Here is a 13157-nt window from a genome sequence, read left to right as displayed (position 1 = left end):
CACACCTCTCCTGATTTTATGCCATGAGTATTCTCTTGTACGCTCCTCGTGAGCACAGTGAAGTGATCTGGAATTCTCATTCTTCTCAAGGTGATCCACAGTTTTTTATGGAACTCACAGTCGAATGCGTTTGCATAGTCAATTGTGGGGGACCAGTCTCCACAACCGAATGAGTCCTAGGGGGCAGTGGTATAATTGAAGCTTAAATTAAATTAATACCAGGCAAGGCATGCAAGGGCTCATTTCTTCCATGACCACCCAGAACCAGAGAGTGAGTGAATGCATTCTCTCAAGGGCATATGTCATCTCAGGCATGCAAACCATGCCAAACATGTACAGAACATGAAGGGGTTGTATTAGGGGCATATAAGTAACAGGAAGGTACATGTGTAACAAGATGGGCGGGTTCTAGAGTTAAGATGGCAGCTTAACCTTGGTCTTCTCTGAGCTTTCAGAGTAAGGCTTAAGTGTTCTTGAGCAATTCTCCAGGGGAACAATCTATGATTCTTATCATAAGGAAGTGGACTGTATTTGGGGTGGGGTGGTCTGATGGATCTTGATGGCAGACAACCTTCTGGCAAATAGTCTTCAAGCGGTTAGTTAACCTTCAAGCATACAGTAAGCAGCCGTGTGCTTGCAAGCAGCTCCTTAAAATGGGCATTATCACAGGGGGCGTGGTGGGGAAGAACTTTCACTTAAGAGAATGTGACTGGGATGTATCTCCAGCTCAGGAGCCTGAAGGCCTCCCCCACCAGAATCTGCCTCTCAGCCCCCTTAAATATGAGCGTAGAGAATTTGTCTACAAACACTCTCTTCCCGGTTCTCAATTTCCAAGTCAAGGAAATGGAAACACAATAAGCAGCTTTCTGGCATTCTCTGCTTTGAGCAGAGATTTGCCATCAGCAATGATATCCCTTGTTCCACCTGCTCTTCGGAATCCTGCTGGAACCTCTGGGAGCTCCCTGTCAGTTACTGCTGCAACCGTTGTTGGATGATCTTAAACAAAATTTTACTTGCATGTGATATCAATGATATCGTTCTATAGTTTGAGCATTCTGTTGGTCACCTTTCTTTGGAATGGGCACAAATATGCATCTCTTCCAGTCAGTTGGCCAAGCAGCTGTCTTCCAAATTTCCTGGCATAGATGAGTGAGTGAGTGCTTCTTCAGCTTGCTGAAGCTTTTCGATGGGTACTCTATTAATCCCTGGATCCTTGCTTATGGCCAATACATTCAGTGCACTGTGAACTTCTTCATTCTACACCTTAGGTTCTCGCTCGTATGCTACCGCCTAACTTTGATCTACGAACCATTCAAAAGTGTTGTTGGTTTGGAGATTTGCCTGTTACTGATTTCTAATTTGAATTCACTATGTTAAAATAAACCTACTCTTTATTATTTCAATTGATTGAGCTTAACTTGTGGTCAGTATATAGTCGTTACTGCTATATGTTGTATGAGTGTTCTAAAAGACTATGTAGTGTTATGCTATTGTTGGATAGAATATTCTATAAATGTCAATTAGAGTCTATTGGCTACTGGTATTATTCAATTCATCTATGTCTGTCAACTGCTCTATCAGAGGTATTGAAGTCATACACTATAATTGCAGATTTGTTTATTTCTTATTTTAGTTTGATCAGTTTTTGCTTCAGCTCTATTGTTTGGTGCAGATACATTTAGGATTGGTATGTCTTGGTAGAGTTATCTTTTCTATTTAATTATTTTAAAAATCTTTTGCAATGTCCCTCTGTTTCTGTGATTATATTTTTACTGTGATGTCTACTTTATCTGATATTTTGCATATTTTTAATTTTCTAACTTAGGAATTTTGTTACTGAGGCTATTTATTCCCAACTTTCTCCCCCCAGGAATATATCATTCGAGTGCAGAGAGGAATTTCTGTGGAAAATAGCTGGCAGGTAAGCATCTTGTTGTTCATTAGAAAAGTGTGTAAACTGTAGCCAACATTTTGACTTAGGGCATCTAAAAATCTAGAAAATCCAAAATATGCATAAGTATAAATTATACTTCTCTTAGGTATAAACTTTTAAAACTCATATTATAAAATGCTCTCTGTTTCCGGAAAGTTGTTTATTTAAATTCATATATTATGTTGCAACTGAGTATATCTAAAGGATATCCAAATTTCTAGTTTTGTTCCTAGAAATTCAAACCTCTTCTCTTACAGATGAGGATCAGGAGAAGAGGTTAGAGTACCGTCTACGTGTAGAAAGGGGAGCGAAGTGCCCTGACTAGTGTCTAGTTGGGGCACTGCATTTTGGATAATTTCGGGTGCTAGACCCATTGCCGACGCTTGAGGGATTTTCCCAGGCTCTGTGTCCCTCAGTGTTTACCTCAGAGAGAAAGAAACTTCCTAGCCAGTTCTCAGGTCCATCCCAGCCTGGTTGCTTTACACAGGGTGGGTGGATTTTGTATAGGGACCATTTCTTGCCCCCCACCCCTATGCCAATTTTGTGAAAATCTTGCCTTGTCTTTTGTGGCGGGGCTCAAGCCTTACCTCCCATTTACACAGTCTCTAACCACAGTGGCCACATAGTTGGCATTCCATTTGCCTAGACTTTCAACTTCCTTCTCTCTGAACAAGTAAATATTTAACATGTGTCGAATAATAAAAACAAAGGAGAAAACCCCAGGCCTGTGTGTAGTATTATCTACATTCTGAATTTGCATGGTAAGAGTGGCTTGTCCAAGGTCACATCTAGTGACAGGAGGGCTGGGACCGCTTGTCTTCTGGTGAGCTTGTGTGATTAGCCACTGTGCTCTGACTTCTTTGAACTTGTGAGGGACGGCCATACGTTGTTGTAATATACAAAGGAGGTCCCAGATCTCGACTCTCACTTAGGAAGAACCAGTATCAAGTCTTACACAGAACAAAGACACATCAGAAAGCATTCACTTGAGGCTTCATCACTGTGGAGACTTTGCAGATGGATTTTGGGTTGTCGCTGTCACTCATAGCCATCTGCACACTAGAGTGTTCAGAATTTAAGTTCTCATACACTGCCCCCTCCTCTGATCATGGATTGTATTATTAAAAACTCTTTGATCACAGAGGCGGGTGTGCTGCTTCTGTGTGGATTTAGGTAATACATCACTTAGATGACTGCTTGTTTTAAGACAAGCCTTAAAGAGTGAGGCGCTATTACTTCTAATAGCCAAGAGCCATCTGGTTTCCCCTCCCTTCATGAGGCCCAGTGTGGAGCAGGGCCACACCAAAACCAAGTGTTTTTAGATTAGAGCTTAAATTAAGTGGGAGCTCAAAATTCATTCGTTTTTAAGATGCATGTGTGTGTGTATAATATATATTCTGCTTTAAGAGCAGCATTATTAGCTTCATGAGAAGTAATATAATCTGCATTTGTTAATTCTAAGATTAACATCATTAATCTCGCCAATGGGAGAACTGAAAATACTATTAAAAATGAAAATATATAACAGGAAAGCCTTTTAAACTAAAGTACACGGGACATTAACTTCTACAGATTTAAAGAAACTTACGTGACAGAACACTGTTTAAGGAATAATGAGACTTAGGCACAAGGCAGCAACTTTGATAACACTCATTCACTAAGGCAAAACTGTCTGCAGAATTCAGACACACCACAAAAAGCAGGGAAAACATGAACATAGCAAATATATGGTAGTCTCCAGTTATTCTTTATGGGGCAGCCCCACAGCAATAGATTTGAACCAAAGTCTCATGACTTCAAAGCCCATGACCTTGGGATCACAGTCCTCTGCTTCTTCCCACATTAACGCACTTCAGGTTTAAATCCAAAGGAGTATGTCAGTTCCTTAATCTGCAACAGGCGTTTATGGTAAATTCCAGTTCACTTACTGGAGTTTCCAAATTGGGTCCTTCTGATAGGACATATGAAGAATGCTGTAGACTTTTAAAAGACAAACTCTAAAATCCTGGATCATGAAAGACAAAACAAATTTTGTCAAAATGCATGATTTGCAACATTAGATGGGGTGGGTTTTTTAAAACTGAGAGTCTATACTAGTAATGTTTAAGGGTGTTCTCCAAGACAGGATGCCCTTCCTTAGTTGACTCACAAATAGACGTGAAATCAACTTCTGAGAGAGAGAGAGAGAGACACCCACCCACCGACCCACCCCTTCTGGTCACCACATACTCCGTATCTTGCACCTATTCTGGATTCTTCTTCTGTTACTCTATTTAATATTTTGGTATGTACCTGACAGATGGAGCCAACAGTAAGGTACAGTCTCCTTGTCCTACCTTAAAAATCAATGCCTGGTGCATCTTTCTAGATTAATTGTATCCGAGTGCATGAGATTACTTAATAAAAAGGCAGCTTCTTGAACCACTCCCTTGACCTATGGAATTAGATTCTCTGGGGAATTTCCAGGTAATTCTTCTGCATACTAACCTTTGAGAATAGTCTATGACAGTTGAATTCAAACTGTTCAAAAGCAGAACACTCCCTGGGAAGCTAGAAGGATTTAGCTGTGGAGAATTGCGTAGTGTCAGCATAACTAAGAAAGAACGAGCAAACACTCCAAGGTAGCTGTCTATCAGGAACTCAGAAAGAGGAACCCTGGGCAGTAGGAGGGGGTGTGGCATCTCTGCCTGCGGGGCAGACCTGCCTCTAGCATGGTGGGCTCTCAAGTGGGAGTAGTTTTATTTAGGGAAAGTATGAATGGCCTCGAAGCAGTTCTTCTCTACCTTCCTATTGCCCCGTTAGTACAGCTCCTCATGTCATAACATTATTTTTGTTGCTATTTCATCACTGGAATTTTGCTACTGTTATGAGTTGGGCGACCCCTGTGAAAGGGTCATTTGATCCCCAAAGGGGTCGCAACCCACAGGTTGAGAACCACTGCCTTAAAGCTTTCTACCTCCTTTTGCTTTGACCAGAAAATTCTTTAGTCTTTTATTTATCTTTTCTGGTACTTAAGAAAGCATTTAAAGGATTATTTGCTCTGAAAATGACTACATCTGGCGTACCCCTGCTGATGCCATGTGATGTGTTGGCTGGCATTAGCAGTTTCCTGTGGCCAGCTACCTGGGCTGTCTAGTCAAGCACCCTCCACCCTGAGAGCTCTAGAGTGCCGCATGTCGTTAAATCAGGAAATACTGTGTCAGTGAAAATCTGAGTCACAAGACCACCGTCTTGTCTCTTGCAGGTTGTTAGAAGATACAGCGACTTTGATCTGCTGAACAACAGCTTACAGGTAATTGTTTTGAGCTTCCGTATTGATTGTTGGGGTGACTTAAAAACTGGTCGGAATGGGCACTCTCAGGAACAAGGGCCTATCCAGTTCCTCAGACAACAGAGATGGGCTGCTCTTCAAACAGCTGGAGGTGGGTAGCTCTAAAAATAACCACTGGGCACCAGCCTGTGACTTTATCGTTAACAGTCTCCCAGCAGCTGAGTACCTGGGTAGCAGCCGATGTCCTCAGCACACTCAGGACACCCTGTGGTATCACCTTCTCTCCACAGAGGAGCAATGCTTGCTCATTGTCCACAGAGATGGAGCTGGTTCTGGGGCACCAGTCAACTCTGTTTTTTTCTGCTGTGACCTCTTTCTCTTATATACACATTTCTAGCTTGTGTGAATGAAATGCGCCTAAGTTGAGGTTCGCTTGAATCAAAACGGACTTGCTGGCAGTGGGGAACTCGGTGGCCAAGGAGCTCTGGTGTTGCAGTGATTAAGTGCTTGGCTGAGGTTTCAGAGTCCAACAGAGACCCCAGGCTGAAGTATAATTTAAGGAGAACATTTGTTAGGTTTTAAACAGGACCAAGATGAAGAACCATCATCTGGATGAGGGGGACCGCACCAGTCATAACTTAAATAAAGCAAAAGAAAACTCACAAGTTCATGATTCGGATCAGTGCATCTCGGTTACAGGTGGGACTGCAGAAGCAGGAACAAAGTCATGACCAGGACTTTATGTTGGTCAGAAGAGCTTCTAAGATTGGTCCTGGGTCTTCTGATCAAGGCAGTCAGGACAGGACTGTTTGACCTCCAGGGACACCCCCAGTATGGTGATTCCCTTCAAGGACACACCCAGGCAAGCCCCTCCCGAAGCTGGCTGGTGAGGGGTAGAGGTAATCCACTGTCCAATGCACAGCAAGATTGCTCTCCTCACTAGTTAATGGTCAGAAGGAATTCAATGGAGGCTTCATCTATGTGGGCACTCGGCAGATGGATGTTAGGTTTTCTTTGTCGTCCATAGCCTTCGGCAAACGGGGCGCTCAGAATTTCAGCCCTAATCCACTGTTTACCTAACGGCCAGGGGTTCAAACGAAGCAGCGGGCCAGTCTGCCTCTGTGAAGGTAGCCTTGGAAACTGAAGTGCTTCTCTTCTGTCATCTACGGGGGTTGGAAGTGACTCAATGCCATGAGTGGGTTTGGTTTGGTTTCTTGATGTGCCTTAATCTTCAAGAGTCATGGTGGTGCAGTGCTTAAGTACTGACCAGCAAGTCAAACCCACTAGCTGCCCCATGAGAAACAGAAGGAGCAGTCTGCTTCCATCAAGATTACTGCCTGAGAAACCATGGGGCAACTCAGCTCTGCCCTCTAAGGTTATTGTGAGTTGGAATTGACTGCGCAGCAACGGATTCGGTTTTGGTTTTTAACTTGGTGGTTATGGGGGGGAGGGGCGAGGAAGAGACTCCAAATTAATATAATTTATAGGGACACACGTATTATCTTAAACAGGACAGAGACCAAGACAGTCATCTGGATGAGGGACGCTGTCGGCACAAGGCCCTAACGGTGTCTAAGGACACACTGAAACTGGGACACTTAGACAGGAAGGGAGAACACAGGACACTGTCACACAATCATAATTGGCTGCTGGTCAATTCATCACCCTTCCAGCCAGGATGACAGAAGAGGGGCCAGAATTAGAAAAGTTTGCATACTGCCGATTAGAGATGTTTCCAAGGGTGCTTCAGGGACTCCAACCAAGGCCGCGTGGCTGCGCCTCACAGGTGGACATTTGCAGCAACAGGAAATGCTGCGTTCCCCCTGAAATACACCTTTCTAACTTCTGTGAATGACATGTTCCTCACTTGGTCAGAATGGACTCACGACCATGTATCCGTCCACCAAGGGCACACCCAGGCAAGTCCCTGCCTCCCTGCTGGCTGGCTGGGGGAGTGATGGCAGTCTTAACTTCAAACACACTCTGTGTGCAAGGACACAGTCAGCGGTTGCCAAGAGCTCATCGGAGGGCAAATCTATGAGACTCAACAGTGGGTTTAAGGGTCTCACTGTAAACCGTAGGTGCCTGCAAGCAAAGGGTTCCGTTTTCGGCTCTAATACTGTGGCCACCATGGACAGTGAAGACGTGGCAAAACCAGCCAGCGTGGCATTGACTGAGTGAGCGGTCAGCTGGGGGCTCCCGCAGCAGAGGACGTGCTGACAGCATGCATTACGTGCGTCCTCAGTGGGCGGACTGGGTTCCAAACGCTCTGGTTTGCTGAGACCCCTGGGCCTGTGTGCCACACGTCCGAGTTGGGTGAGCATGGAAGCACGTTGCCCCCAGCATGGCAGCCTCCGGTGTCAGAGTAAAGAGGCCTCTCTGCAGTTGAGTTTGCAGAAGTCGATCCCCCAGCCCGCCAGCCTTGCAGTTAGCAGTCCCCCTAATCATGTGCACCTCTCAGGGACAGTCATTGCAGAAACCCTTTACGTCTGAGCCAGAGACATGCCTGGCTTGACCGCTCAGTCGGGAGATGAGGGACTTCCACTTCCATTGGCGAGCTGGCCAGCATCACTACTTCCACGTGACCTCGCCTCCTGCCCACAAAGGTCAGCCGGACTGCTGGCCATGGGAGGGGCCTTCAGATGGCCAAGTTTTATTGACCGAACTTGAGAAAACAGCAGTTATATAGTCCAAACTTTTTTTTTTTTTGTGGTGGTTGGGGGCAGGGCTGTCGGGCAGCACTGCTGAAAGCACGATGCCTTATTTTGCCGCTGGCCCGCTCTCCCTCAGTGTCAGTAAACCTTTGTGTCACTGCCGTATTTGGCATGCCTTCAGCACAGGTCTTTCTGTTTTATTTCAATCTCCGGCAAGAATGAATACTGGCCATGATTGTGCTCTTCCCATTGACCGGTCTCATTGGTCCCCTGTAAGGATTTTAGTAGCTCATTCTCGGTGGCTGAACTAAAGCTGGGCATGGGGTGACATGCGAGATAAGGTGTCATGGGGCGGTCCATCCAGCAGTGGCTTTTCCCCGTGAACCCCTCCAGAGGCAGTGACCCACGTGCCATTTCTGTGTTTGGGAGTTACACTGGGCTCTGCATTTCTGAACCCTTTCCGAGATTGAAACAAGGGAAGCAAGTTTGCCTTTGTACTGAGGTCCATCCAGGGCTGACTACGAATTTTCAGAGACTGGAGTGGAAATAGCACGGATAGACCCCAGCCCGGATGGTGGAGACAGTGGGGCGGGCTGTGGGTGTGGGGACTGACCTCCCGTTTGCTCTTCCTTTGAAGATCAAAGGTTGGACACCCATGACTGTTCAGATATGGTCTTTTGAACACAGTATGCACCCCTTCGAAAACACACCCTTTAAATGTGCATCTTATTTCAAATGCAAACATGCAAGCGTATTGATGTTGGCACGTTCCGGGCAGGATGCAGCCAGGATCATTTCAGTGGGAGGCTTTTCTGGATCCAAGTAAACAAACAGCAGAAAGCACACGCAGCTTCTTGGCACCAAAACCTTTTCAAAGCAGCCTCCCTAAAGCAGACGGAGAGCCACGAGAACCACAGAGCCAAGCTGTGACCGCGGTTCTCGGGCTTTGATCACCCTTCCCACAGAGAGATGGGTCCCTGCTGAAGGCAGAGAAATGGAACACGCGTGCAGGGTTGTCAGAGCCCAGGAAGTGAAAAGAAAGTGGGGTGTAAAATTCTGCATGTGGTGTGAAAAGCCATACCATCGGTTTAGGAAAAAAGATGGGAGGGGCTGGGTTAACCGTGGTAGCCGCACCCCCACCCTACCCCTGGGGGTGGGTCTTAGGGATTCTGCGTTTTTTTATGGCTTTTTCTACAGTTCTGTACTTTGCAAGTTCTCACCACACAAAAAGCCACATTAGCTCCATAAGTGGGGAAAGGTACATTTTTCCGTGAGCATGTATTGTATACACAGCAAAGAGGAATCACCACCCTGTTTTAAAAGCAGAAAGAGGCGGTGGTCCTGCGGTGATGATGTGCTCATCTGCTCCTGGAAAGGTCAGAGGTCAAACCGGCCAGCAGCTCCTAAGAGAGGGAGGAGGCGGTGACCTTGGAAAGCCTTTTTCCAGGCAGCTCTCCGCCCTGGAGGGTTACAGTGGGTCACCATGAACTCAACTGAACGAAGTTTGTCTTTAGGCAACAAAATTCGTGCCTGTCCAAAGAAGACAGCACACAGTGAGGGAAAGGGAAGCAGCGGGAGGTTGAGACTATGGGAACTGGGCAGGAAGCCCTCTGACTAGGGGAGGCATCCTGGCTCCGCCCCGTGCCATCACTGAGGCCGCAGGCCAGTCATTTGCTTGCTCAGCCTGCTGGCCTCGCTGTAGAAAAGAAGGTGGTGTGGCCGTGGCGTCTGGCTTCTCAAGGGGAAGGAAATCTGAACTCCCATCATGATCTCCCAAGGTTGATTCCTGAAGTGAGACCGGGGGTGCTGAGGCCGCACAACCCACCCTCCAACCTCCCCACGAATTCTGACACCAACCGTCTGTTCCTCCTACAGCACCCTACTTTTCAGATGAGTGGGATAGGTCACTGCACTCATAATAAAGGGGTTTGTTTATCACGTTAACAAGGGTACAAATACTCAGGATACAATTATTTGGAGAGAACAGCTTCTCAGCCTTGCTTGCAGGCAGGCCCCTTAGCTAAAGGGGCTTTTGGCTTCTGCCCTCCCCCTGCAGTGTTACAAAGCTATTTTAGGGCTGCCAATAAGTGCCCAGAGGACCCACCGCTCTGCCTAAAGGTACTCAACTTAGCTTATGAGCCAGCAAACCCAGCTCCCCCAATTAAGTGCCTGGAGGTAATTGTACTCCACAAACCAGCCTCCTTCCTGAAGGCACTCAGCGTCACTCATGGGCTGGGGAGTCCACAGCGCTCTCCTGCCTGAGCTCCTGGTCCTGTGCCACTCCGCTCCTGTCAAAGCTGTCTCCTGGATCAAGGAGGTTCCGTGCACAAGGATCTCAGGGTCCAAAAGGCATGCTCCACTCCAGACTCTTCTCTCTGGCCAATAGTGAGCTCTTTCCTTCCTGCTTCTGAGATGGCAGCGGGACGGCCATCACAATTAATCTTGCCAATAATTACAGCTACATTTTTTCAGGGTTCTCCACCTTCTCTTACCCAGCAAAAAGGTTATTTGATGGGAGCAACAAAAACCATGCCAGAAGAGCCATATTAAATAATTCACTACACCGCACCATCTGAAACAAAGAGGTTGAACTAGGTGATCGCCCAGGTCTCTTGTACAAATGTAGTGATTTGGATCTTACTACCTCTTGTTGACCTAGTATAGGTTTCATGACCTACTGGGGGAATTGGAGCAAAGTGGGGGGTCTATTGAGAGTTTAGAACATCTCAGAATGCTGTCTGAAACATATTTGGTTGAAGGCAATATGCAGGTCATTAAGATCTAGTGATGGAAGTGAGTAAGGAGCGAGGAACTGATTCAGCGTTTTCTTCAGACGCACTTTCCACCATACAAAAGCTAGTTTTTATGAGCTTGTGGTGTAATGAATATAGTCATGTCAGGTTAGCAGTAGGCCACGTTACAGGTTCTAGGCTCCTACTGGGGAGAGAGGGTGGGGTTGGGGAGGTGACCCTACAGACATTATGAATGAAACTCCAGGGACTTCTTCCTCTGTTGGCTTTCTTGTATTCAGTTTCCTTTTACAAGGAACCCATGAAGGAATTTCATGGGACACTTTAAAATTGGCCTCTGTGGGACATTGACAGCCTAACTTGAAGCCATCATCTGGGTAGGAATCCAGGACATCAAGGGCTAGGAACTTGATCACTTTCTGTGCTGGTATTTTCTCCTCCCTCTTCACTAGTCAAGGAGTCCCAGTGGCATAGTGGGTTACACAGTGGATTTCTAGCCACAAGGTTGGTGGTTCAAACTCACCCTCTGAGGGAGAAAAATGAAGCTGTTTTCTCCCTCTCTCAGTCTCAGAAACTATATAAGGTTGAGTTGGAATGAGTTGGAATCAATTATTGTGTTAGTCTGGGTAGACTAGAGAAACAAATTCATAAATACGCATATGAATATAAGGGAGAGGTTTATAAACAAGAGGAATTGAACATTGAGAAAACATCCCAACCCAGTCTAGTCCAAGGCCATAATATTAGCCCATATGTGCGATACCAATCTACAAAGTCCTTTTCAGACTCACGAAACACATGCAACGAAGCCAAATGCAGGATGATCACAAGCCAGTGGGTAGAAAGTCTTTGGGTCCAGTGGCATTGTAAGCATCTCAGTGCTGGCAGGGATCTCTGTGGCTTCTCTGGCTTCCAAGATCTGATTGCGTCCATGTGGCTTGTCTTCGGCAGCGTCTCCCAGGGAGTGGCAGAGAGAGAGAGGTGTCTTCCGCCTCCAAGGAGGAAGTACCAGATTTCCCAGAATCCTCAGGAGAAGGCCATGCCTTCACACAGAAGTCTCATTGGCTATCTCCAGATTGACAGCCTAGACTCCACCCCTACACTCTTAATCCTTAAATTGACACCAGATTAGGTGACGACCACAATTATTCAGCAGTGGGTTTGGTTTTGATTAGTCACTGGAGCTGTACATTTTGTATCATGTGATTGGTAAGCCTTTTCAAAATTCTAGAAGAAAGCTGAGAAAGGGTATGTCTCTTGAATGCTAATCTTTTTACAAAGACACTGCTTTAAAGCAACACACAACCCACACAGGCCCTGCTTTAGCGCTCTTAGAACGATTGATCGAGAGCTCTTGAACCAGGTCAGAGAAAACACCTCCAGCCTGTGACCTTGCAGGGCCGCTGCCATCCCAGCTGCTTTCGGGTGTTGGCAAAACACACTCTTCGCTTCACCTGGTGATTCCGAAGAACCGATGGGATGCCAGGGCAGAGCAACACATTTTCCTAACGTGAAATGAAGCTTGAGAAAATACATTAGTTGAATCTTGGAGGCCACAAGGTTCAAAACAGACTTTATGCCATTCATTTTCATATCCCTATCGTGAATGAGAAATACCTAAACTAGCAGGGTTTGAATTCACTGACGTCAGACATGGTTCTCCATTCTGACCTGGGTACGTTTCAGTTGGTTATGCTGTTGTATATGCAGTGCAAGCAAGTGGTGCTTTTGTTTGTGTTCACTTTCTTTTTATCCTTGCTGCACCTACATTCAGTCCATTTGATCAGCAAGAGTTCTTTGTTTCTTGATTGAAACAAATCAGACACGAGCGCTGTAAACATTGCAAAGGACAAAAGCAAACCAACCAAACTGCTGACATTGAGTCGATGCTGACTCAGTGACCATATCCCGCAGAGTAGGACTGCCCTGTGCGTTTCTGAAGCCACACATCTTTAGCGGAGCAGAAAGCTGCATCTCTGTCCCTTGGAGTAGCCGGTGGGTTTGCACGGCCCACCTGCGGTTAGCTGTCTTTTAACAGGTTACCAGAGCTCCTCATGATACAGAATTATTTTTCAAGAAAGAATTAATTAATGACCCCACTCCTGGAGGTAATGATTGTTAATTAGTTGGCATGAGTCCTTTTAAATATTTTTTGGTGTGTATGTGTAACCACACCCTAGGCTTATACACATACACACACAGAGATATTCTGCAACTTAATAAAAATATTTAAAAAACAAATTAGTTGTGTTTTAAGTACTTTATTACCTTTAACACACCATGCCTCCAAACAAAAATAACTACATAGTTATTTTCTTGGGTGTATACTAGCTGTCTTTATAAGTATGCTTTATTTTCATTAAGAAAGGAGCAAATACCAAGGGCTCACACAGAATGAAAATGTCTTGAGAATGATGATGGCAACAAATGTACAACTGTGTTAGACACAATGGATGTATGTATGGATTGTGATAAGAGTTGTAAGAGCCCCCAGTAAAATGATTTTAAAAAGAAATGGCTACTAAGTAAAACTCAATTGCATGGATGAG

At 45.6% G+C, this 13157-nt stretch overlaps 1 protein-coding gene across 7 annotated transcripts in view; it reads left to right on the top strand.

Moving 5' to 3' along the window:
* PXK (PX domain containing serine/threonine kinase like) overlaps nt 1-13157 on the top strand; it is a 98785-nt gene that overhangs the window by 33056 nt on the left and 52572 nt on the right. For all 7 annotated transcript variants that reach the window (XM_075549975.1, XM_075549974.1, XM_075549980.1 and 4 more), the window contains exons 2-3: nt 1871-1921; nt 5178-5225. In XM_075549975.1, coding sequence (XP_075406090.1) covers nt 1871-1921; nt 5178-5225 — 99 coding nt within the window. The remainder of the gene's footprint in view (nt 1-1870; nt 1922-5177; nt 5226-13157) is intronic.

The sequence above is a fragment of the Tenrec ecaudatus genome, chromosome 5, assembly GCF_050624435.1.
Source record: "Tenrec ecaudatus isolate mTenEca1 chromosome 5, mTenEca1.hap1, whole genome shotgun sequence".
Lineage (NCBI taxonomy): Eukaryota > Metazoa > Chordata > Mammalia > Afrosoricida > Tenrecidae > Tenrec > Tenrec ecaudatus.
Note: the sequence above shows the minus strand (reverse complement) of the source record. Positions and strands in the feature narration are given on the sequence as shown.